At 36.4% G+C, this 27,107-nt stretch overlaps 2 protein-coding genes across 5 annotated transcripts in view; both read right to left on the bottom strand.

Moving 5' to 3' along the window:
* parvb (parvin, beta) overlaps positions 1 to 12,248 on the bottom strand; it is a 36,007-nt gene extending 23,759 nt beyond the window's left edge. Inside the window, exon 1 of one of the 3 annotated variants that reach the window (XM_057837687.1) lies at positions 12,018 to 12,248. In XM_057837687.1, coding sequence (XP_057693670.1) covers positions 12,018 to 12,114 — 97 coding nt within the window. In that variant the 5' untranslated portion in view covers positions 12,115 to 12,248. Of the gene's footprint in view, positions 1 to 1,882; positions 2,008 to 7,008; positions 7,078 to 12,017 lie in introns of those variants that run through there. The other 2 variants (XM_057837690.1, XM_057837688.1) reach the window with 2 other exon arrangements.
* A 5,229-nt stretch (positions 12,249 to 17,477) lies between these two features.
* On the bottom strand, positions 17,478 to 27,107 carry hdac10 (histone deacetylase 10). Of its 2 annotated transcripts, none has more exons than XM_057837835.1 (19): positions 26,965 to 27,107; positions 25,192 to 25,326; positions 25,029 to 25,125; positions 23,641 to 23,738; positions 23,457 to 23,561; positions 23,325 to 23,393; positions 23,133 to 23,259; positions 22,988 to 23,053; positions 22,864 to 22,923; positions 22,712 to 22,801; positions 22,538 to 22,644; positions 22,398 to 22,465; positions 22,035 to 22,242; positions 21,870 to 21,936; positions 21,695 to 21,777; positions 21,563 to 21,619; positions 18,248 to 18,521; positions 18,029 to 18,188; positions 17,478 to 17,767 (listed from the first exon to the last, which is right to left on the bottom strand). In XM_057837835.1, the coding sequence occupies exons 1-19, from the start codon at positions 27,021 to 27,023 to the stop codon at positions 17,739 to 17,741; spliced, it is 1,959 nt and encodes a 652-aa protein (XP_057693818.1). In that variant the 5' UTR covers positions 27,024 to 27,107; the 3' UTR covers positions 17,478 to 17,738. The 2 variants fall into 2 exon arrangements, with proteins under 2 accessions (XP_057693818.1, XP_057693819.1); XM_057837836.1 differs by having other exon boundaries at positions 26,924 to 27,058.

Raw genomic sequence — 27,107 nt, 5'->3', positions numbered from 1 at the left:
CTGCCCAAATGCATGATGGGAAGTGCAACCATGACTGTGAGTCGTGGTACCATTTGATATATCTTTTCTGAGTTGGGAAATAACATAGGGTGTTAAGAAAAAGATTAACTACTACCTTTCTGCCCCACATGGCTTCCCACGATTATTCTAATCGTTAGGAGAAGAATTCTAAGGCTTTAGCCATTTAAAAAAGGCTCCAAAGGCTGCCAAAATTCACTCTACTCATTTTACGCTGCCTTTTAGCTCTATATACTGTATGGGTAAAACGGCGCCATTATAGATTAAACGCGATAATGCATGAGTGGGTCGTGCAGCGCATGCATTAATTGCGTTAAATATTGTAACGTGATAAATGTAAAAAATATTAATTCTCGCCGTTAAAGCCAATAATTTGATAACCCTACTTTAAGCTTAAACTAAAGACTCTGGAAGAGTGTGACACATTATGTCTGTAACGTTAAATACAATTAGAAAACGATTTAATTAAAAAATATATATATATATTAAAAAAAGGCATTTCCGATATTTTTTTGCCGATTCCGATACTTTCAAAATGACGTGATCGGACATCTCTAATATACATACTGTATACACTGTTTATAATTTTTCGGTCTCCGTATGTTGCAATGTAAATGAATGTGAATGGAAGGAACATAAAAAAGTCTACACACCGCTGTTCAAAAGCCATTTTTGGGGGTTTAAAAACATAAAAAAGCAGGAAATATTAATAAACAAAAGAGATAACGTGATTGCATAACAGTGTGTATTATCCAGCCACATTTAAACTCACGATGTCAAGTGGCTCCGATTCAATCCAAATGGGGTTGAAATGTTGTAGTATAGTTTTCCTGATAATCCTTTGCCATTAAGTTTGAGTCATCACAAAAAAGATACTTTACATTCAATGCTTTACGTTAAATTTGGCGTGATATCTGCAGAATTAAGACAAGTCCCCACCAAAGTTCCTGGTTTAAAATGCAAAGCCACATCACTGGTGTTGGTACATGAATGGGTTCTATATGTATATAATTTTCTTTTCAGCGAAAAAAATGGATTCCATGATCACTATTACTGTACACTATTTTTTCCAAGTCAACTTTGTTCATCAATCTTGACATAACACCATTTTATCCCAGTCTAATGTCTTTACTTCTGTTTTTCCAAGGATTTGCTAAAGCTGCTGCCAGAGAGAAACACTTGCTCATTTTTTCCACGGGCCACATGATGTTCCATCAACACCTTTATCTCATGATTCTTCCTGTTTGGCCAAAGAAGCCAAGCCTTCAGGAATTTAGATAAAAATTAGGACTTTTAAGTGATGGAAATATATAAAAGCAATGTGAACGGAATTGAGAGATAATATCTGCTTTCACATAAGAAAAAAATAAGCTTTTCCCGTGAACGGACACATTGATTTTATGTACTATCATCAGTTTCTATGCAACACAAATGTTTACTTTCCATGTTTAAAATATACAAAAATGACATCACTGGAAATAAGTAAGGAAATCACAACTTCAAAGCAGTGATTCACATTTGCTCAGAGGGGAAGGCGGTCACCACCACATTTCCCATCTGATACTGCAGTCACTTTTAGCATGGAATCTCCTCATGCATCAACGTTTGGCGACATAATTACAAACCAGCGTTGGTGTATTTCATCCTAATTGCTTTGCTTCCCCCCGCGTGGCCCATTTGCCTGAATTATGCTTGCTTCCATGTAAAGTACAACCTGCCTCAAACAGTCCAACTGTACAGCAAAATAAAGCCAAATAACCACCTATTACAACAAATCCTTATACAGTACATGCACAATGATCACAAAGGCAGTGATACAAAATTCCTGAACCAAAACAGACTTCCTACTTGAACCAAATCTCACCTGGTTTCTTTTTTTTGGTTCCACAAAGCAGCCCCGCCATGTCCCCACTATAAACTCCTGATGGAAGTCAGTGCACCACACAGTTGATGCATGCACAGTATTTTCAATGTGTTCGTCAATATGTGTGAGTAGGATTGAACAGTAGCAGGAGGGGGGGGGGGGGGGCGTGTTTATTTCTGTCACAAATCTCCTCCCTAACTTGGAGGTCCAGTTACTCGAGATGGCTAAGAGTGTCGAAATATGACAGTGGTAATAGAAGAAGACTATCTGGTGTAAGTTATCATGATGTAAAGGTTGAAGATAATCATCAGTAGTCATGCGGATTGAGAAACGAAACTGTTAGTCTGTTATTGCTTTTATTTTGGTAGTTGCCAATTTACTATTTTGTTCCATGTCTATTTTTAAGCAAATGTTTAAATTGGGAATATTTCTCCCAATCAAGTATATGATGTCTAAATCCTTGGCTGCCATTGACGGTAATAGACAGCCAATCCATTTTGACTGGGAGGATTGGCAACGATCATTCACAACTCTTCCCAGTTAAAATGGATTGGGTATCATTTTCTGTTAAAAGGTGTATTTAAAATAATTTTTCTTATCATTTTACTAACTACAACATCACATACTGTACTTTACATACATGTGGGCCTGCAGTACACGAGGTAATTAATATACTGTTATGCATTACAGCACTTTTAATACATCTTCATTCAAAAACACACCTTTTTTCTTCTGAACTGACGGTCTTACTCAGCATAAATGTCGCGTTTCAGCAAGCCGCCAAATGAAGCCTTTAATAGATCTCACAGCAGCACACAATCAATCAGGTAGAGACTCTATTACCGCTAACACAATTACACTAATTCAATCCAGAGCAAAGTTGGCCTCTGAGATAGAACATCTCATACGTACATACGGTGTTTCCATGTTATAAATACACACACGTACACACAATATCATTAGTTTTTGCTTTGTGTAAGTAAATCTTTTTAGAGAAAAGATACAGTATTTGTCGGAAACATGGAGTTCCTACCAGCCACATAAATTTAAATACATAAAGTGATAATTTAAAAAAGTTAAAATAAAAAAATAGAAGCTAAGTAAGCTGTTTTAAATTGCTCACATTTCCCACAAAAAAATGTATATAAAGTAGTGCTGCAATGATTAATCGATTAACTCGAGTAATTAGATTAGAAAAAAAGCGTCGAATCAAATTTTGCTGCTTCGAAGACTCGTTTGATTGTGGTTTGTTTTGAAAGTGTTTGCATTTAGTTTTATTGATTTGGGAGGATACACTACCCTCTAGTGGCTGAGGCTAAATTCAGGTATTTTAATCTATTTTTAAATGCATTAATTACGTTTGTAAAATGAAATTACAATCCTGCATAGTTTGAAGAAAAACTTGGGAATTTTATTGTGTGTTCGCATTTAATACTCTTTTGAAAGTACAATCTTAGCAAGGCTTTATTTTACACCTCCAGAAATGTATTCTGCAACGCATTAAGTGATCGTAAACCGATTACTTGATTGTTCGAACAAGCTAAATGATAGATTAATCGATTACTTAAATAATCGATAGCTGCAGCCCTAATATAAAGTATATATAGACGATATATAAAGTAAATGTACCGTATTGGCCCCACTATAAGACTGTGTTTTTTGCATTGAAATAAGACTGAAAAAGAGGGGTTTGTCTTATATTCGCGGTCTAGACATTATACCCATTCACGACGCAAGATGGTGCCAGATATCATTGAAGCGATGTTCTGTCATGACAGATCTCAGCTACTCTCCCCATTCACGACGCTAGATGGCGCCAGATATCGTTGAAGCGATGTTCTGTCATGACAGATCTCAGCTACTCTCAAGTTTAACCAGTTTGCATTTCTTTATTGCAATGTTTTTCCTTATTCAGATTTGTTTCAAGAATACAGTTACAGTTAGACTTCACTTTGATGGTTAATGCAGTTATTGCAATTTTGTTGTTTTATCACACAATTTGTTTATTTACATTTCAAAAACCAGAAGCCATTCATTTACGAATGTGATTGCACTTTAGTTTACATATTTAAATGATCAGATATTAAGATTTGAATGAGGCAAAACAACATGCTTTTTCTCTCAGATATATTGTTATAATTATTTTTTTCGGATGTACTGTAATTATTTTCTGCATAAAAATTAATTTGGTGTTCAAAAAGTCTTTTTTCAAACTTGAGTCTTGAAAAAGAGGGGGTCGTCTTATAATCAGGGCCGTCTTATATTCGGGCCAATACAGTAATATCGCAAAATAATATAGCAATATATAGCAAATCCACCGAAATGATAGTTTTTTCCATTATTGTTCAGGCCTAATACAGATTGTTATTGGTGTCTCAGCAGGCAGGGCATTTCCATTCATTCTCAACAGGTAAGGTGAGTTGAGATGCAAGTGCTTTGTGTCAATGAATGTACAATAGGTCAAAATAAAAATTAGTTGAGTATACTTGTAGATGAACATTTTGTATAGTCAAAACAGGAGTAACATTAAATAGCATTAAAAATGATATGTATTCTAAAAGTAATTCATTTTGTAAAACGCCAACAGACACCAGTAAAATACAGTTAACGATTCAAAGGCAATGGTGTGAGCAGCATACAAATAAAACAATGAAGCTAAAGTGAGCCCCCATTGGAGCTCTTGTACAGAAGGGGGTGGGAGGCACTTTACAAGGGAAGGATATAAATAAAGTGGCAGTATATGGAGGAGACAGACTGGCTCTTAAATATAACGCTGGTTATTTACACCGGCACGGGATTGGAGAGGAACACAAGCCCTCAGCAGACGACAGCAGGGAGGGGGCTCTGCATATATTTGTAATGATGACTAGAGAATGCCATGGGAAGAGGCGGTGGGACACAATGGAGAAGAACTATAATGGTTCACTAAAGACTAAAATTTCCATGGATGTCAATGTGAATGTTTTTTTTTTTCCTTCATGTGCCCTGTGATTTGCTATTGACCAGACCAGGGTGTACACCCAAAGTAAGCTTGGATAGACTCCAACTCACCCCCCGTGACCCTAATGAGGTTAAGTACTAAAGACAAACAGATGCCTAAAATATGTCCCCTAGCCCAGAGGCAGTCAACTTTTGGGGAAAAAAAGAAACTCGTGCTATAAGTGATTGCTAGTTTGCATTTAATGCCACCTGTTTATAGTAATGCTTACTACTACTGCACTACTTGTTTGCAACCAAACAATCACTAACATTTTAATAAGAACGGAAAATGAGTATATATTTTATTTATTATTTTCTTTTACCTGAAATCTGAAAGCGGTTTTTGATAACTGCTGCGACAAAAGATATCATTACAAGTAAAGATGTCCCGATCGATCGGGTCGGATCACGTCATTTTCAAAGTATCGGAATCGGCAAAAAAATTTCGGACATGCCTTTTTTTAACATATATATATTTTTTAATTAAATCGTTTTCTAATTGTATTTAACGTTACAGACAAAATGTCTTACATTCATCCAGAGTCTTTAGTTTTGGCTTAAAGTAGGGCTATCAAATTTATCGCATTAACGGCGATAAATAATCTTTTTAAATTAATCACATTAAAATATTTCATGCAATTAACGCATGCACTGCACGCCCCACTCACGCATTGTCGCGTTCCATCTATAATGGCGCCGTTTTATCTATATATAGAGCTAATAGGCAGCGTAAAATGAGTAGAGAGAATTCTGACAGCCTTTGGAGCCACTTTTTAATTGGCTAAAGCCTTAAAATCCCCCTCTCAACAATTAGAAATATCGCGGGAAGCAATGTGGGGAAGAGCGGTAGTGGTTGATCTTTTCCTTAACACCCTGTGTTACCTCCCAACGCAGAGAAGATATATCAATTGGTGCAACTACGCAGAGCAATGGTTGCACTTCCCATCATGCATTTGGGCAGAGCAGTTAAATGGCTACAGTATCATTTACTTAAAGCTCAGCAAATACACTAGATGGCAATATTTAGTCACAATATACAAAGTCACATTCATCCTTTAAGAATTACAAGCCTTTCTATCCGCGGATCCCTCTCACAGAAAGAATGTTAATAATGTAAATGCCATCTTGAGGCTTAATTGTCAAAATAAACAAATACAGTACTTACGTGCTGTATGTTAAATGTATGTATTCGTCCGAGTTGTATTCATTTTTTTCTTAATGCATTGCCAAAATGTATATGATTGGGAAAAATTATCAGGGATGATTGGAATTGAATCGGGAGCAAAAAAAAAGCAATCGGATCGGGAAATATCGGGATTGGCAGATACTCAAAATAAAAACGATCGGGATCGGATCGGGAGCAAAAAAAATGATCGGAACAACCCTAATTACAAGTGTTGTCTGTCACGGGGCTATAACATAATTAGGGCTGCAGCTATCGATTATTTTAGTAGTTGATTAATCGATGAACTGGTTAGTTCGAATAACCGAGTAATTGGATAAGGAACATAAAGAATCGAAATACCTGACCTGGGCCTCAAACGGTATAAAAAATAAAGATAGATGTACAACAAAAGAACAATTGGCTAATTTGCATAACAAAAGTTACAATGCTCTTAACAAATAGTTCAAACACATATTCTCACAAAAAACGGCTAAATATACCTTTGAATTACAAATGCTTTAAAAAAAAAAAAAAACATTAGCTGAAACAAAAACTTATGTTGGTCCTAACAGGGAGCAGCTGGATTCAGCCATGTGAAATGAGGCAGATTAGAGGGCAGTGTATCCACCCAAATCAATAAAACTAAATGTGAGCACTTTCAAAACAAACCATTACAAAGTCACTTTAATTAAACGAATACTCGAAGCAGCAAAATTTAATTCGAATATTTTTTTTTCTAATCGAATACTCGAGTTAATCGATTAATCGTTGCAGCACTAAACATAATTACAGTGAACTACATTGAATAAGACACAGTATCTAATTGAAAACGTGAAAAAAACAGTACAATGGTAATTAAGCATGGCCTTTTTGTGCTGAGTGACATCTTTTTATATTACTGCGGAAACAAGTTACTGAATTATAACCATGAAAAATAGGACAATAGTATATATGTACAATCCCCTTGTATAAAGTAACTTACTTTTTGCAGTCATCACTCCAGAGTGAGCAGACGAACAATGTTTGAGTTTAAGAAGTGCATGTCTACAGTAAAATGTGAGATTACATGATCAGGATGTGACTGGCATTTCTTATAACTCATGTTCGTGACATGTCTGCCTTGTCAAAAAAATACACACTTCCTGTCAGTTTTTCCACAATTAACCAAAGAAAACTGCAATCTGGGCCCAATGGGAGAAAGTGATCACGATCAAGTTGTGTACAAGATACATAGAACTAGATGAGGGCTCAAAAACAAGATGTCAATATGCTGACGAGGAAAATGAGTTTTCTGCAAAAAGTTACACAACTTCTCTCGACGCAGCTCATCTTTAGGGTGTTTCCTTTTTAAACTCAAGTCACCACTCCCAACATAAAACCACAACTGCAAGATGATCTATTGAAAATATTAGCTTAACCGTTTCATGCAAAAATTACGATAAAAAAAACAAAACAAAAAAAAAACAACCTTACAGGGCATTCATTTGCTGTCATTGACATGGCATTTAAACATGAACATTACCCGCCAGTCTTTACAGTAGAGCCGGGCGGTATACCGAAAATGTTACAGTTACCGAAATTCTTCACGATGACCGACATAATTTTGACCATGTCGGTAAATTCGGTAATTTAATAAAACACGAAAATATAGTCTTTTCATCCCGCTTTGTCTCTGTGTTGTTCAGCTTTGTTCATTCACCTTTAAGAGAGCGGTCAGTGTGCTTATGTATGAAGTCACGTGGTTATCAGGAAATCAAACAAACAGAAACCCGGTAGTCTAACGATAGCGGCTAACACTACAAGCAAACTTGATGGAGTCAGGCTTAAGGAGGCTTCGCAAAAACTTTCACCCGACATTAAGTAGACCCTTGGCGGCTTCCAGACGGGCTTTCACCCACTGTCCTTCCTAGTAGAGCAGGGCGGTAAACCGAAAATTTACCGTTACCGAAATTCTTCACGATGACCGACGTAATTTTGACCATGTCGGTAAATTCGGTAATTTAATAAAAGAAGAAAATATAGTCTTTTCATCCCGCTTTGACTCTGAGTTGTTCGGCTATGTTCATTCCCCTTTAAGAAAGCAGACAGTGCGCTTACGTTTGGAGTCACATGGTTTTCAGGAAGCCAATCAAACAGAAGCCCGGTAGGCTAACGCTAGCTGCTAACGCTAGCGGCTAACGCTACAAGTAAACGAGATGAAGTCGGGCTTAAGTTAGCTTCGCCAAACTTTCACCCGACATTAAGTAAACTCTTGACGGGTTCCAGATAGGGATGGAAAAACCGAGGCTTTCTGAAACAATGAACCACTTTTAAGACAATTGCCCTAAATTGAATCACTGTTTGACACACTGCAAGAGCCCCATCTACTGGATAAACAGTGCACGTTTCTTTTTAAAAGTAAAGTTGACAAATTGCCTCAGCATTACATATCTTCAATAGAATTAAGTGGATGTCGTCTATTTCAACCAGGAGATCGTGTCGTCATTAAGTGTGATTTACACAATTAAAGTTGACCTCCTTAAGCCTGTGTCATTGCTTTTATCTGTGAAGATGTGTTCAAAGCAGTATTTGTAATACACGACAGTGCTCGTCTTGTAAGTAGCTCGTCCTAGATGACGGGGAGTAACAATGTATTGCTTATTTTTTGTAAAAATTACAGTACAGTAAGCACAGTGCTTGGGAACAGGAATATTATTTATTGCATACTGTAAGGATTTCTAAAATCATAAGATGTAAATAACTGAGCCGAATAAAAGAAAGGGAAGGTTTGTGAAACATTTTATTTTTTAATTAAGTATAATTTCTGGGGGGCGGGTGGATGTGTCGTATTTGTATCTATTCTAAATATCTAAACGCATGCCACTATCTAGTGTATAACAATGCGGAATGAATTTAATGAAATTCAAGTGATGATATTTTTCAAGTCATACAAGCTGTTATAAATGTTCACACAAGAATTCTTATTGTTTACAAGATTTTTTTTCTTTAATACTTAATGTTTAGACTGCATGTGCAACTTTTAAATTGAAAGCTGGTAAATACATTTAACGAGAAACTGTTAATTTGTATTCCATGCATTGATTCAAATTTTCAAATTATATAACAGTTTGCTTGGGCGAATTTATCATCATTTATCGTTATCGAGGTAAATCTGCTCAATTTATCGTGATGGGTACTTAAGGCCATATCGCCCAGCCCTACTTCCTAGTTATCACGATTTCAGGAGAGGGTGTTTTCAGTGCTTTTTACTGGTAGCCAGGCCACAATCTAACGCTAGCGGCTAACGCTACAAATGAACGTGGTGGAGTCGGATAGCGGCTCTAACCTTGTCGAAATGGCTGAACTAAATGAGGGGATTGGGCACAGACTGCATCTAGCAATCAGTATGTTGCGTAATTTGTATCTCTGTGTGTGTGTGATTTCTCTGATAGCTTTTATGATGATAAAGCATTCAGCATAAAGTGCAATCCAACAGTGAACCCTATGATATGGCCACAGCTATTTTTCTGTATGTACTTGCATAATTCTGTGTCATTACTGCCATCATAAAATCTTAAATCTTTCACTGGCATAAGAGCAATATAGCTTTAATGTGGTTATGTCTGTGTGTGGGGTGTATGAATAAAAAAAAATCTATTTATGGAATTTTTTTTAAACATTATATTCTATTTGCACAAATGACGCTGCTAAAATTAGGACAGCATTGCACTATTTCCGTCATGTTCATATTTCAGTCTAAGCTATGCACCTATAGCTCTGGAGCATATATTTTTCTATGTATTTATTTATCAAATACATCATACTGGAGTGCCACGTTCAATTTCGTTGTTCACAATGTTGTGTTGTTGATAATGACAATAAAGATCTATTTTATTCTAAAATGCTCTCGAAAAAAAAAAAACTGAAACCTTGAAGTAAACACTTGTGTTGAGTAATTATGTCACAGCAGCCATTAACAATAAGTTGTCTGTTTGAAGTGTCAAGCTGTAAGTCATTTGTGTTACAATGACATGTTTAAACAGTCGTCGTATTGATTTTTATAATGTTGTACATTGTTCAAGTCATTCAAGCTGTTATAAATGTTCATACTTGAATTCTTATAGTGTACAAGAAAGCCTGCATGTACAATTGTTAAATTGAAAGCTGGCAAATAAATCAACGAGAAACGGTTAATTCGTATTTCATGCATTGATTCAGATTTTCAGATTATATAATAGTCCGCTTGGGCGAATTTATCGTCATTTATCATTATTGAGGTAAATCAGCTCAATCTAACGTGATACGTACTTAAGGCCATATCGCCCAACCCACTTCACAGTTTAAATGAATTGGGGGTATTTCGCCATTCACAGTACAGTAGGGCTGCAGCTATTGATTATTTAAGTAATCGATTAATTCATTGATTAATTAGTCCGATTAAACAAGTAATCGGATAACAAACATTAAATGCTTTGCAGAATAATTTTATGAGATATAAAACAAAGACGTTTTTCCTTGCAATAACATTAATTATGACCTAAGATTGGCAGCAAGATAGCACTTTCAAAAGGGCAAATGCAAATACAAAATTACCTCAGTGTTTCTTCAAACTCTATAGATTTGCACTTTAATTTCACAAGAGCAATAAATGCATTAAAAATTTTTTTGAAATATCTGAGCGTAAACGGTAAAACGATATTAAAAAAAGATTTTTATAAGTACAAAAAAAATTTGAATGAAAACTGGCAATGTATTTTTTAAAAATTAGCGATTTGCTACTTTTTATGCTAATCAGCCATTTAGAATACATCTGTTCTGTCTTCACTGAATGTGACGTAATTCATTTTTTGTAAAGCTGTAATACATGTAAAACTATGAGCATAAAGACACACATTTCGGCAATAAATTATTTAATACAAAACATTTGGGGTTAAAATGTCTAATTAGTCAAACTGATATGTAAATTTGGCAGATAAAATTAACCTAACTTAAATAGCAAATGCCTGCTATCTTAAATGCTATAAAATGTTTTTTTTTTTGTTTTTTTTTTTAATTCTCAACAAATCATTTAAACACATGTCCACCAAAAACTGCTAAACAAACTGCATAAACATACATATTAGCTCAAACGAAAACAGCCTTATATTGGCCTTAACAGGGAGCAGCTGCTCTTCAGCCAGACAAGAGTTATGTCATATTCAAAGTTGCCACCAGAGGGCAGTGTATTCTCCCAAATCCATAAAACTAAATACTGTACAACACTCTCAAAACAGACCATTTCAACGTCACTGTGATTAAACGACTAATCCAAGCAGCAAAATTGAGTTCGAAGTTTTTTTCTAATTGAATAATATGATTTAATCGAGTAATCGTTGCAGCACTACAGTACAGTATGCATTTAGCATGTCCTAATGACTCTTACCAAAAAAGTACACAACTACTATGGGACATAATATTAATAACACATATAATAATATTAATAATAAGGGTATATTTTGTCATGTATAAGTTTAGGAATATAATAGAAGAGTCAGTCAACATCTAAATTGGAAATTCAAACAGTCCCTTACATACAAGTGGACCATGGTAAACTCTCTCACACACACTCACACAAACACACAGGCGCTAAATCTCGCAGCTGTCTCTTTTACCACACATACTCACAGCACTGTGGCTCCAAAAAGTTAAGACAACAACTGGCAAGTGCGTATAAAATCTAACTAAAAACTGTTTTTCCTTTCTCATGACTATGTAGCGTTCATAGGTGGATCTATTTATGTCAATTACCTCATGGTAAATACGAGCAGGGCATACTTTTTCTCCGACATATTGTTTGATGTTATTAAATGAATTCATTATAAACCTGACGTCACAATATTATCATCGAGTCCGCATTTAACGAGCGTACCACGTGATTGCGATACATGAGCATAACAATAAAAAAAAAAAGTAACACTTTAACGAAAATATAAGGAGGAAAAAAACAGTAGAAAATGTAAACAAATGACTTACCTTCTTTAGCTTTTTTCCTCCGAACCAACGTGCCCCCTAGTCTGCCCAGAAATGACTCGTCCTTTTTGCTTTTGGCGGACTGCGAGCTGGCGGACATCTTTCACACTGCAAAAGTATGTCCGTTTGTGTGAGTGTGTCCTTCTCACACACGCAATAGTGATGACAATCAGGGACGGGGCATGTACACAGAGCGGCCAAGCCAAGGACAGGCAGGCAGGCTAGGACGACGTTTTGTGTGACTCACATGGACCAGTGCGTCTGTGTACAGCGTCCCCAACAGGCTACAAGTGAAACTACATATGCATGGATTAAAGCGGGATTTTTTTTTTTTTTTTGCTGAAACACTTTTTCCGTTTTTGTATTTTTATTTTTAAACAATGCCAAGACCAAATTTGAGGGGGGCAATATTGTTGAGGTGGTATTTGTTTGATCTAGCCAAATATTTTACTCAAGTAAGAGTAGCGTTACTTCAAAATAATAATACCTTTACTCAGGGGGGAAAGTGGGCCAGAACGGTCAGGAACGCAGTTCCGGTATAAGATTCAGGGCCAGAACGCAGTTCCGGTATAAGATTCATGATGCTTTGATTCCGAAAATATGACAGCAACTGTCAAAATGCTATGTAAAAAAAAAAAAATGTTAAACTGCCACATGCATTTCAGCTCCAAGAAGAAAACAATCTACCAACATCAGATTTGCATACACAAGTGTTAACAACAAGCATAATAAAGTGCTTGTGTAGCGTAATCCGTCTCCACCAATATCTATTATTGATTTTATTCCACGGACGACATGGAGGTTTCCCCAGCTACTGCAGTTATCTGAGTCTGACAATGATGAGTCATGTCAATGTGCGAATGCACGCAGCAAAGCAAAACGCCTGGACTCATTTATCCGTTCAATCAGCAGAGATGGTTAGCTCTGATTGGTTCAAATGTGCATGTTTTCTGGAACAGCAAAAAAGAAAAAAAAAGCTTGTTAAATTTGTGCGACAAAAAAAGGGCAATGCAACATAAAATGGATCAAACGAAACATTTGAGGAGGCTTATTTATCATATTCATAGTTTTATTTGCTCTGATGGGGAGGTTCAGAACATCTTAGCTGTCAATGTGCACTTTAGACTTAAATTTGTTCATTTATGTTAGGCTATTTATTCATTTCCTCATGATTTAAAAAAGTCAATGTTTGCACGATCTTCAAAATCTATTCCATTTCACTCTGCATAATATGTCATTTGTACTTATTTTTCTGAATGTATGTTACTTATATCTTTATTATTAAAAAAAATGTTTACATTAACTTCAATTTGAGTTCTTAAGTAGTTAAAATTGAGATTTGGCATTTAGTATGTGAGGAAATAAGGGGAAATACAAATTAGGAGATGGAGGTTGGGGTTATTGCTGTTTTTGTTAAATTTTATTTTGCAAATCATTTAAAAATTACAATTTTGAATGGAAAATAAATAAAATTTCTGGCTCCGTGGCGACCTTCACGTCGGGGAGTTCCGGCAAGAAATTCTAGCCACTTTCACCCCTGCCTTTACTCAAGAAAAAGGAAAGGTACTCATCCAAAAATGTACTCAAGTACAAGTAAGAAAGTATTTCATGAAAAGAATACTCAAGTCACGAGTAACATTGAGAGTAACTACTTAGGACAGGCATCTCCAAAGTCCGGCCCGGGGGCCAAATGCGGCCCGTGGTCAAATTTCATCCGCCCCACAGCCTCTGTCATAAAACCCATAACTTCTGGCCTGCACATAGACTTAATAAATTGAGCAGCATATGAAGTAGCTTAGACTAAATGCTGTTCCTCATTTACCTACAAGAGCAGCACTCTGAGTGACATCAATCCGTGTCACGCTTTACCCCAAATTTTCTAAAATGGCGACAAGAAACGAAAAAAAGGAAAGTTGACTGTGAGGGCTGGCGCTTCAAGGGCAGGTGGAAATTAGACTACCGTATTGACCTGAATATAAGACGGTGTTTTTTGCATTGAAATAAGACTGAAAAAGTGGGGGTCGTCTTATATTCGCGGTCTAGACATTATACCCATTCACGACATTAGATGGCGCCAGATATCATTGAAGCAATGTTCTGTCATGACAGATCTCAGCTACTCTTTTTAGTTTAAACAGTTTGCATTATTTTATTGCAATGTTTTTCCTTATTCAGACTTGTTTCAAGACTACAGTTACAGTTAGACTTCACTTTGATGGTTAATACAGTTATTGCAATTTTGTTGTTTTATCACAATAGATTGGTTAATTTACATTTGAAAAACCAGAAACCATTAGTTTACAAATGTGATGGCACTTTAGTTTACATATTTAAATGTTCAGATATTAAGATTTGAATGAGGCAAAATAACATGCTTTTTCGCTCAAATATATTGTTATAATCATTTGTTTCAGATGTACTGTAATTTTTTTCTGTATAAAAATTAATTTGGTGTTCAAAAAGTCTTTTTACAAACTTGAGTCTTGAAAAAGAGGGGGTCGTGTTATAATCAGGGCCGTCTTATATTAAGGCCAACTCGGTATTTCTTTACTGAAATACGCAACAATTGTGTCTGCCTCATTGGCCAGGAGACAGTGGCTGTTTTAAAAGAGTTCAATGTCAAGCGACATTACCAAACGAGACACGCTGACATGATTGTACGACAAGATTGCAGGGAAGGAACGCTACAAGAAATTGAAGCAACTTAAAGCTAGTTTGTTTAAGAAAAAAAAGTTAAGTGAATATTCAACTGCATGTGATATGCATGTTTCAAATGAACCAAAACACATGCTTAAGATACTTAAAATTATAATAAAAAAGCAAATGTGAAACAGAATGGCTTGCTAAAATTTGTTTAAATACATTGTTGTTGTACGTAAAGAACCTCAGCCAAGGTCGGCCCCTGACATTTTTACCACACCAAATCTGGTCCCCTTTGCAAAAAGTTTGGACACCCCTGACTTAGGATGTTTGATTTTTTTTTTTCTTAAACAATATTTTTTTCTTAGCACAAAGATATCTATATAAACTGTTAGTATTATTATACTTTACTATAACAAATTACATAACCACATTAAGTCAGAGAAATACAACAACAACAGCAACAAAAAAAATTGAATTCCGGCGAGAGAAAAAAAATCGACAGAAATTTAGCATTATTCGTCCCAAGAGCATGAGTGCCCTCTAGTGGAGAAAACATTTTCTATTATGAAACTAAAAGGAGCATATCTCCGGTTTTCCGTGGTTAATCGGTGCCAAATAAAAGATTAAAATCCGCACTTTAGAGTCATGTTGATGTCAAATACTTAATTTTTTTTTTACGGTGGTTTAAAGACACCACGTAATGGAACAGGCCTGCGTGATCATAGAACGGCAAGCTTAAGTCTGATTGGTATAATGGAATCACGTGATTATTATTGCATCGTCTCATTGGTGAAACTGATTGAGCCACTGTTGGCGTCTCTGGCAAAAGTCGAATATGTAGATTAAAGAGGTAACCAGTAGTGTAGCCCAAAGTAGGTACAAAGTAGGTAAGAGTAACGTTTCTTCTTAACAAACCTACTCAAGTAAAAAGTATGGCTTAGTAAAACTACTCTTAGAAGTAAATTTTCTCAAAAAATTACTCAAGTAAATGTAACACGTTACTACCCATCTCTGCTTTTCATTAATTTAGTGCTGCAACGATGCTGCTTCCAGTATTCGTTTAATTAGAATGATGTTGTAATGGTTTGTTTTGAAAGTGGTTGCATTGTTTTATTCTATGGGTGGATACACTGCCCTCTAGTGGCAACAGTGAATATGACATAACTCATTTAACATGGCCTGAATCGAGCTGCTCCCTGTTAAGACCAAAATAAGGTGTTATATGTATATAGTATATATAACATATATATATATGGTGTAGGTAATATTTTTTTAAGCGTTCGTAATTTAGTTTACAGGTATATTGAGCTGTTTTTTGTGGGAATATGTGAACAATTTGTTAAAAGAATTGTAAAAAAAAAAAAAAAAAAAAAAAAGTTAGCCTTTTATAGCATTTAAGATAGCAAACTTTTGCTATGCAAGTTAGCCAATTGTTATTTTGTTGTACTTAGATCCTCATTTATTTATACCGTTTGAGGCTGAGCTCAGGTATTTTATTTTTAAATGAAAGTGCAGTTCTGCATTGTTTGAACAAACACTCGAGAATTTTATTTTGGATTTGCATCTAATGCTCTTTCGAAAGTCCAATTTTAGGAAGCCTTTGTTTTACGTCTCCTAAAATGTATTCTGCAACGCATTAAATGTTCCGAATACGATTATTCGAACTAACTAGTTGATAGATTAATTAACTACTAAAATAATCGATAGCTGCAGCCCTACATTATTTGTTTATTTGTTGTATAATGAGGTTTTCAGTGTAACTGCAATAACAATACTTCAATAATGTATGCAGTAATAAAAAAAGTGCTGTTGCAAACCAATTGCATCACTGGAATACTCGCCTTCAGCCTCAAACTTGGAAGTTATTATCATATTTGCTCAATTTCATGACTCGGGACACAAGTTGGCCCTGGACTGTTTTGGAAAAAAGTGCTTTTACAACCTGCGTCATTTTTTGTGAATCGGTGAAAATGGCCAGCCCAATAAGTATTCATAAATGTAGCCACAATCCAACCCGGTCTATCTCAAAGGCCAATGATTAAAAATTTTTTAAAAAGGGCTTGGAGGTAATCATGGGCAAACTGCATGTACACCATAGACTTCATAACATAGGTTATGAAGTCTATGTGTACACACTGGATTGTTTCCAATCGAATAGCTTTATCTTGTGGGTTTATAATAATAGAGCGTAATTAATTAAAGAAATTAGAAGCTAAAGCCCAGCAAAAACAACTGTCACAATCACTGATGCTTGTAAAATACAGGTAGTCCCCAGGTTATGACGTACCCAATTTATGTGATTTCGAGTTTACGAAGCCAGAGTTTCGTCCGCCATTTTGTCTCCAGTCGTTTTTTGTTTTTGTTTTTAAAGTCGCATAACACTGTCTAGTCCACCTCCTCTCAGCATTGATGATAAGTACAGTGTCATGTTTTTTTTCTTCTTTCCTTTATTATATGATATGTAATAAACGTTTTTGGATATTTATTTTGAGATTTAGGAGTACTTAAAGGGTTAATTCTGATTTACGCGGAAATTCGGGTTACCTCGCCAACTGAACTCATTTGTAACCCGAGGACTACCCCCTCATGCATTACCACCCACCAGCACCCCCTGCTGACGGATTTTTGTCACTACGACAGAGAATTTATATTAATCCATGCACACGAGGTTTGCTTTGAGAGTGAAGGAAATATTGTGCAGAACCTGAAAAACTGGGGAGCACACATGATGCAACGAGAGTGAAATCTTTTAATTTGGTATTTAAAAAAAAAAAAAAAAAAAAAAAAAAAAAAAAAAGGTAAATCTGTCTCAAAGTCAAGAAAGACGTCCTGGTTTGAGTTTTGGATCAAATGAGTTTGAAAGTTTGCAGGCTACAGTTCAAAACCATCCTTATGAGGACAAGTGCTATATACAAAATGGAATACAGTACAAAAAATATACCGGCAGCACAGCTGAATATGTGGTTTGTACACATGCCACACAGTTCTCAAATATTAGGTTTGAGTCCAGGTAGTTTGCATGTTTTCCTCATGCTTGTGTGGTTTGTAAATGAATGGACAGAATTAATAGACAGTGAAGCTTCATTTGTCCTCGCCTCCATGTTCTTGAACTGTTTTAAAGCGAAAAGATTTAAGCAACACACAAAATTGTCAGTTAAAAAATAGATACATTTTAAATACATAGGGTAACATACATTTTAATATTATTCAAAATTCTTAAAAGTATTAATTAAACAAGTAAAAAACAGATATAGGTATATAACTCTAGAAAACAGAAAATATTGCTTACAATATTCAAAATATATTCAGTTGCATCATATGGATTGTGCAAGAGTATCTAATGCGGTGTCTGATAATTCATTTGCATTCACCTGACATCCTCAGCAGCATCCAGTTGACCTGAAGGCGGCGTCTCAAACTGTCAAGTGCTTCAACAGTTTCAGCTGGGGGAGCACAAAGTCGACCAAGAGAGGGTGCCGGAGTACCAGTAAGCGAGGATGCCGTTGGCCCGAGTAAAGCCTTGTAACCCTCCTAAAATTTACATCATAAGTAATTATGTTGTCATCGTGTTGTGACCAGGCTATTCTTACCTGCATGAGTACAAGCATGCGAGCCTGAGCCAGGCCTAGCAGGAGGCCGACCAGCTGCTGCCACCAGCTGTAGCTGGGCCGGTCTGTGCAAGGAATTTGTGCCAGCAGAACCAGCCCCGGGTCGTACTCGTAGGCAATAGGCAGCAGGAGGCTGAGTGTGGCCTGCGCCAACTCTGACACGTCCTCGAAGCCGCTCTTAAGACATACCGGTATGTAGTGCTTGCATCTGAGCTCCTCTGGTTCTTCCTTTTTGATGTGCACTGTAAGTGTTGTCCTAAAACAGGACCGTGTCATTAGAATGTTCAATTGGCTGTCATTGAAGGTGCTAGACATCCATCCATTTTGACTGGGAGGGGAGAATGAACATTCATTTATTCGCTGTCTCCCAGTCAAAATGGATTGGAGATTGGACGTCTAGCGCCGTCAATGGGACAGAAAGATGATCATCCACGGCCATTCCTCCCAGTTTCAATGAATTGGACGTCTATCATTGTCAGTGGCATGCAATAAGTTAAAGGTGCATCTAAATGGTGACCATGTCAAAAAAATGAAAATTATTGCACTAATGTAATTTCATATGTAAAAAACAGAATTTGGTACTGAAATCTGGCAGCTTTTTTTTTTATCTCCGCATTTCAGTTATTCCAACCAAAACAATGCATCAGGGAACGCCCACTTTTTCCCAGCAATTCTGGTTGTTCCATCACAACCAGAATTGATGCTCATGTCTAGCTTTCTAGTACTGCGCTAGCTAGCTAATAGATGTTGAATGAATGAGAGAATTGTCAGACGGCAACAAGAGAATAGAAAGCCTATGGATAGCATGCTACCAGACTGTAAAAATATGTAGCTTATTCTGGGTGTGACATTATCTTCTGTCTGGAGTCAAGGCAGCTGAGAAAGAAAGACTAATCACTAATCTTTCACTTTTTTATGGATTTGTGTCCTGCTTTCATTTTAAAGTCCACTTGCTGTAGTATTTCATTGCGCCTTTAAACACTACTATTAGGGTTGTTCCGATCATGTTTTTTTGCTCCCGATCCGATCCCGATCTTTTTAGTTTGAATATCTGCCGATCCCGATATTTCCCGATCCGATTGTTTTTTTTTGCTCCCGATTCAATTCCAATCATTCCCGATAATTTTTCCCGATCATATACATTTTGGCAATGCATTAAGAAAAAAATGAATAAAACTCGGACGAATATATACATTCAACATACAGTACATAAGTACTGTATTTGTTTATTATGACAATAAATCCTCAAGATGGCATTTACATTATTAACATTCTTTCTGTGAGAGGGATCCACGGATAGAAAGACTTGTAATTCTCAAAGGATAAATGTGACTTTGTATATTGTGACTAAATATTGCCATCTAGTGTATTTGTTGAGCTTTCAGTAAATGACACTGTAGCCATTTAACGGTTCTGCCCAAATGCATGATGGGAAGAGCACCCATGACTGTGCATAGTGGCACCAATTGATACAGTGGCTGTATATCTTCTCTGCGTTGGAAAATAACACATGGTGTTAAGAAAAGATCAACTACTATCTTTCTTTCCCACACTGCTTCCCACGATAGTCCTAATTATTGAAAGGGGGATTGTAAGGCTTTAGCCAATTAAAAAAAGGTTCCAAAGACTGCCAAAACTCTCTCTACTCATCTTACGCTGCCTTTCAGCTCTATATGTAGGTGAGACGGCGCCGTTATAGATTGAACGCGACAATACGTGAGTGGGTCGTGCAGCGCATGCGTTAATTGCGTTAAATATTTGGACGTGATTAAATTAAAAAACATTAATTACCGCCGTTAACGCAATAAATTTGATAGCCCTACTTTAAGCCAAAACTAACAACTCTGGATGAGTGTAAGACATTTTGTCTGTAACGTTAAATACAATTAGAAAACGATTTAATTAAAAAATATATACGTATATATATTAAGAAAAGGCATGTCCGATATTTTTTTGCCGATTCCGATACTTTGAAAATGATGTGATCGGACCTGATCGATCTCTAACTACTATGAAACAAAAAATCTAGTTTTGACTGTTTCTTGGGGCTAATTTATCAATTTAGAAATGTATTTACAATAATCTAAAACTAATATAATAATAATTGCTAATATATATAAATATGGCGGAAAATGCAGACAAGGCTGAAAGAGCAGTTTCTGCTCTTGCACCCCTCTTTAAAATAAACTGTTGTATTTTAAGCCAAAACAACTGTTGTGTTTGATAGAACAATATGTCTATATGCTGCCATAGCAGATTAATGGCGCAATAAGCCCCCAAACTATTTTTAATTTGTCCGCTTTATTCTGGAAACACCCGTTTACAACCGCTTTTGTTTCAACCCAGCCATAAAATGAAATTTTTAGCTTAGAATCATTAATTGATGTCTAATATCTCGTTTAAAAACAAAAAAAAAACAACTTTAAAAAATGATTCACTCGCATATTTTAAACTTTTAAACAAATTACATCACAATGAAAAAACAGTATATATAACAATACAGTATATACCTCATAACTATCGCTTAATTGTATTTTATTTTGTTGCTGTCACATTTTCATTGATATGTTAGATGATAAATAATCGATCCAAACAAACAAAAAAAAAAAACGTTAAAAAGGGTAAATATATGGAAAAGAACATCTCGACCACTCCTTGATGTCTGCGATTTCTGCATCGCGACCCTTGTTATATTACCATGTTTCACCCGTAAAATTCCCAAAAAATCCAGCTGTGGCCATTCACAGCTGTGTCTTGACACTCAGTGATACATGCTACATGGAGTTTTTGGATCGAAACAAGGTAAGTACGCGATAATATCTCGTTAAAGTCATGGCGTCTGTAATTCTGCTCTCGTGTGCTCTCACCTCCAGATAGGGTTTTGCTGTTTAAAAAGGTTTTTTTTAATGCCCTCCTGTTCAAAATTGTTCTTCCCCCAGAAAATTGAGATTTTAAGCTTTCCAATGATGTATCACACATGCATATCACAATTTTGAAAGTTGCCCAAACTGGGGGTCTCAGAGCGGAACTTCAAGTCACCTGAGTGTTTTCCGCCATATATATTTTGATTACCTAAAATAATCACTGGCCCTATAAAGGGTAAAGGTCTTAAGTGTCAACTTTCGAATAGTCACTGTAGTGACCCTGAAAGGGTTAATATGGCATTATCTCAAAGAAAAGTATATTATATATCAATAAACATAATAGTGACAAATAATAAGACTATATCGAACAAAAAAAAAAACAACTGGTGCACAAGATGTTCTGAAAAAATTCTGCAAAAGTAAGAATACTCACCCATTTTCTGGCATGTGACTCAGTATTCCAGTCCCTCCAACACAAACTACCAAAACACTGCAAAAAGGCGAGAAAAAACTTGGTGTCATTGCTATTGCTAATCCAGTTACATTTGGATATTTACTGTTTTACCGTTGTTTGAGAGCAGTTGCATGCCAGGCGACGGACGCCATTGCCACAGAGACGTCACCAACCAAAGCTAAGCCATTGCAGATCTTGGCAAGGACAATATAATGTTAGATTTTAACATCCCCCTCCCTCCAAAAAATCCTAAAAAGTACACTTTTAAAAAACATTCTGACAGTACCTCGTTCTCCATTTTCCCAACAAGCGCAGTTAGGGTGGCTAAGGTAGCATCATCTGAAACATTTTCTCTTTTTTGGAAAAAAAAAAAAAAAGAAAATTAATTTTAATGAGTTATTCAACTTTAGTAAAAACAGACTGACTGTTGACTGAGAGCAAATCAACATACTGTGACAAGTTGAAGCGTTTGCATCCATCGGGACAGGTCACGTCCTTGGGGAGAACCACCGCTGTGCGGACAGAGGGAGGACTACACTTTTGTGGCTCAGGCCATGTTATAGCATCTTTGCTATCAGCTGCTTCTCCTCTTTTCATCTTTTCGTCCGTCTCTTCTCGCTTTATCCGCTTTGTGCTTACTTCTAAGTGGTGTGCCTCAGCTGGAGAAAGGTACAAAGACAGATTAGGCACTTTACATTGCATCAAAGTATAATACAGTACAAATATGTTATGTGTTTGAAAGATTAATAGTGGGTAAAACAGTTTGACTGAACAGAAACTATTTTCAATAAAATACTCGTGAGTCCAAACTTACGTGCATGTCTGAGGCAGGACCAATACTTCCGATGTGCTGCACGGACACAGTGAATGGACTCAACTGCACTGAAAGATATAAGAGTTCCACTCTAAGTAACTAGAAGTCATTTACAAGCTCATAGATTGGTGTGGCAGAACCTCTGAGAGGGACTTTGAAGGTTGGCAGGCCGGGGTGCTGGATCACCAAGCAGAGTTTGAACTGTGGCACATACAGACTGGCTGAGTGAAGTCAAGTTGTATCCTCCCTAGAAATAAAATTTGCAGGTTGTTATCAAAAGGTCCAAATACACTATGCTAATTTAGATATCTGACCTCCAGCACCGCACACAGTTTGCCTCCAGCGAGGTTCATTAGCAAGTGTGTCAGATGTGCAAAGATATCTGGTGTAGCGCACATTTCTCCCTGGAAAATAGGGAAACTACACTAAGTTAGCGATCAAGACTGATATACTGTACAATTTGTACCTCTGGGTCACCAATAGCCGAGTCAAATCCCGCACACACCAACACTAAGTCGGGGCAAAACTGTAACAAAAGTCTATAAAGTTCAGTTAATAAGCCCCTTGTACTTTCTTTTCATTCATTTCACCTCGTAGGCGACTGGCAACAGGATGTGAAAGAAGACGGCAAGATAGTCGCTGTTCTGCATCCCAACCTGGAAATGAGACAGAAGAACTTCATAAAAAACAACAGAGCATAAAAGTGTTTAAAAGATACCATATACTGTCACTGACCTTGTTCCATGGCACATTTATATTAAAACCAGCACCTTTATCCTTGCCAACACTGTCATAGTCTGATTCCCTGAGTTCAGGCCAGAATTTCTGATGCTCGTAACGATGCCAAGAGAAGTAAAGCACACTGAGAAAGGTAAAAAGAAATCGAAATCATAATACAGTAGAAAGAAACTCAGTAAATGTACACACTTGGGATCATCCTCAAAGGCATACTGCACTCCCTGACCATGGTGTATATCCCAGTCAACTATTAGGACCCTAAAAATAGGACAAAATTTAAACAGAGTATCAAGAAATTAGTTCATTTTGCAACTATCTTACCTTTGAACTCCATACTTTTGCTGAGCGTATTTGGCTGCTATGGCCACATTGTTGAACACACAGAACCCACTGGCAGCACTGCGCATGCTGTGGTGCCCTGGGGGTCTATTCATAAAACAAAACAAAAAAATGACAGGGGGATGTGGTATAACTAAACCTAGCAAGATGACCTAAACATTCTTACCTGACCAGAGCAATGCCGTTTCTCACAGTCCCGGTCAAAACGCCATCTACCAGCTGCAGTGCAGCTCCCACTGCCAGTGTTGCACAGTGATAACTGTTCTACAGCATAAAATGGAACGGAAATGCAACTTTTGACTAATATATTACAAATGGCTGCTGAGTGAAGTAGAACTACAATTAGGGTGAAGATATTTTGAATTCCAAAAAAGAAAAAAAGTTCATTCAAAAATGACTTATCACTTTAATATATTTAAAGTGTGCCTCCTCGTTCTGGATACAAAAATTCAATGTTGTAAAAAAATAAATAAATAAAAGCTACATAACCAAGACACAACGCAGACGCAGAGGTTAACTAAGAGGCTTTGCTATTCCTAAAATAACACCAAAAAAAATCTTGAATGCTGGGACAAAATAATAGCTGTCTTTTCAATTCTTACTGTACAAATACATAATCTGCAACAATGTTATAAATAATACCTCTTCTGTAGAAAATCCAATGTTCACAAAAAGCTCAATTCTCTTTCCAGTGAAATAATGTGAATTAAATCGTAGCCTCAAGACTATCACTACAATTGTCATTGACAAATTGTTATTCCCACTCAATTATCATTCTCATTCAGTGTTCTAGATTGTACGCAATCAATAACCGAAATAAACAAATTTAACCAGCACGTTTCCAAACGCACCAATTCAAAACTACATATCCCATAATGCCTACCGCGGCTTACCCCACTGACAGCTAGCACTGGTAGCCGAGGCAAAAATCAAACATTGTTATAAAAGTTTACAATCATCAGCAGCGGAACATCAACATAAGTTTAGCAAGTGTACATACTAATAGCCTGTGAGCTCCTGTCGTCACGACTCACGAAGGTTTGTTTGTGAATGAGAATCGACAGTTGACGCCATGATAAAGCCAGTCTGTGACTGTGCACGCATGCGAAACATTGGTATCCAAAGTAGAATAAAGGTATTTTTGACTTATTAACACTTTTAGGTACATGAGAATATGGTTATACAGTATTGAACGCAAATCTTAACAACTGGGCAGGCTCTTTGGGAACATGTCACAGGGAGCACAGTACCGTAGTATTCTGTGCAAATCGTTAGTCAAAAAAACTGGACATTTTCTTTAATTTATTAAAGCCTGCCAGACGCCCCGGACAGGGTTCAAAAAGTGGACATGTCCGGGCTAAAGAGGACGTTTTGTCACCCTAACTAAAATGAACCCCTAAACTGTTTTAACTGTTCAATAAAGAGAAGTAGTACATTGGCTACTCCTTTCCCACGTCAAGGGGTATTACATTAATAATTGTGTATGGTAAAATCCCATTGAAAAAAAACTATCGTGATCTACCTGATAAAAAGGTAACTCTAAATACCACTTACAGGGTGGAAATAGACAGCACCATAATGCTGGGTGAACACCTGCAGGTCTTGCAGAGTCATGTGTGGGGTCTTCTTCACCGCCTCCAGGTACTCCTCACTAAAACAATTTGGTAATCCATTAGGAAAAATAAACGAGAGACAAGATTGGGCGTGCAGGTTTTACCTGTGAATAAGGAGAATTTCAGCATCCGTAGCCTGGCGAACAGGTATGGAAACACATCGTGTAGCCAGGCCACTCTTTAGCAACGCTTCATGACTTGCTGTCAGACGCTCGGGCCTCTCAATCTCACAATCTGGACTGGAATTTTTTATGTGACAGTTTTAATTTCAGAATTAGGAATATATCGAGTATAAAATTGGTAATTTATTGAGTGAATTTGGGAAGTTTCTCCTAAGTAGTAACATTTATAGTGCTGAAACGATTATTCGATTAACTCAAGTATTCGTTTAGAAAAAAAATATTCAAAATACATTTTGCTGCTTTGAGTATTCCTTTAATAAAGTGGTGTTGTAATGCTTTGTTTTGAAAGTGTTTGTATTTAGTTTGATTGATTTTGGTGGATACACTGCCCACCCGTCTGCCTCATTTCACATGGCTGAATCCAGCTGTTCCCTGTAAAGACCAGCATAAGCTAAGTTTTTGTTTGAGTTAATGTTTTTTTAACGCATTTGTAATTTAGTTTAAAGTTATATTTTGCTGTTTTTTGAGGGAGTATGTGTTTGAACTATTTGTAAAGAGCATTGTAAAAAAACGTTGGCATTTTATAGCATTTAAGCTAGCGGACTTTTGCTATGTAAGTTAGCCAATTGTTCTTTTGTTGTACATACAGCATATCCTCATCTATTTATTTATTTTTTATACCATTTGAGGCTAAGGTCAGGTATTTTTTAATGTTCCTTATCCGATTACTTGATTATTCGGACTAACTAGTTTATCGAATAATCAACTACTAAAATAATAGATAGCTGCAGCCCTAAACATTTAACTTTAAAAACTATATATGAGAAAAAAATATTTGGACTAAATAAAGTTTTCCACAATTATGTAATTTATTGAGATTAACCTGTACATACCTCACCAATAAGATTCATATTCTTACATATCGCCATAGCAGTTTGTTGGGAAAATTTCATTGTATAGTTTCGAGTAGAAAATAAATTAATATAAAAATGTCAAATTTATGAAAAGAAAATTATAATAACTAAACAATCCGAAATTTGTGCAGCGTCTTAAACACAACACTGTTGTGATAAATAATAAATAAGTTTAATTGGTTATTTTGAAAAAATGTAAATAATATAAAGCGTTTTATTTGTTACCAAAAAAATAAATAAATAAATAAAAACCGTAAATATTGCTAATAAATTGCATTTATGATTTTCAATCATTCGGGCAACGTTACAGGCTTAATAGTCCGACCAGCAACAATGCACGGACACAAAACTATTCCGACAAAACACAACAGCGGAGTACTGCTCGAGTACAGCACGTGCATTCAAAATGTTAGTACAGCAACAACAACAATATCCATCGTTTTCATCTTTGAAAGAAAAAACTATTTTTTAATTATTGTTCCAAGTTTATAGTTAAGTGCATCAACCAACCAATCCGACCGGAAACAACAACAACCAACGCTACAAACACTTTTCCCGACTACTGTATGAAAATGCGAAATATTATGATACAGACGTTTGGAGGCGACTGTTCACTCAAAAATCCCAGCTTGAATAGTACTAAATTTCAAACTATAATGGCATATTAGTCAAAAAGACCGGGAGCTCAATATCGCTCATTTCTGTCAACCATTGTTGCGTTTGAGGACCATAGCGATGAGAGGTAAATTAGCGATTTATATTTTGAAAAAAAAAAAAAAAAAAAAAGTTTCAAAACATACTCTGAATGAATTGCTTTGTTCCAGTCCCATCTTACACTTACTCCAGCCAAAGCAGTTTGTAGCGAGTCATCTCCTCATCGTAAACCAAGGCTGTGCCCATCGTGGATGTAAAAGTACTGGTGTTCCTGATGGAGAGGGGAGAACTCGAAGACTACTACCGACTCGAGCTAAAACTACAGTGGCC

Source organism: Corythoichthys intestinalis, chromosome 5, assembly GCF_030265065.1.
Source record: "Corythoichthys intestinalis isolate RoL2023-P3 chromosome 5, ASM3026506v1, whole genome shotgun sequence".
NCBI classification, from domain to species: Eukaryota; Metazoa; Chordata; class Actinopteri; order Syngnathiformes; family Syngnathidae; genus Corythoichthys; species Corythoichthys intestinalis.
Note: the sequence above shows the minus strand (reverse complement) of the source record. Positions and strands in the feature narration are given on the sequence as shown.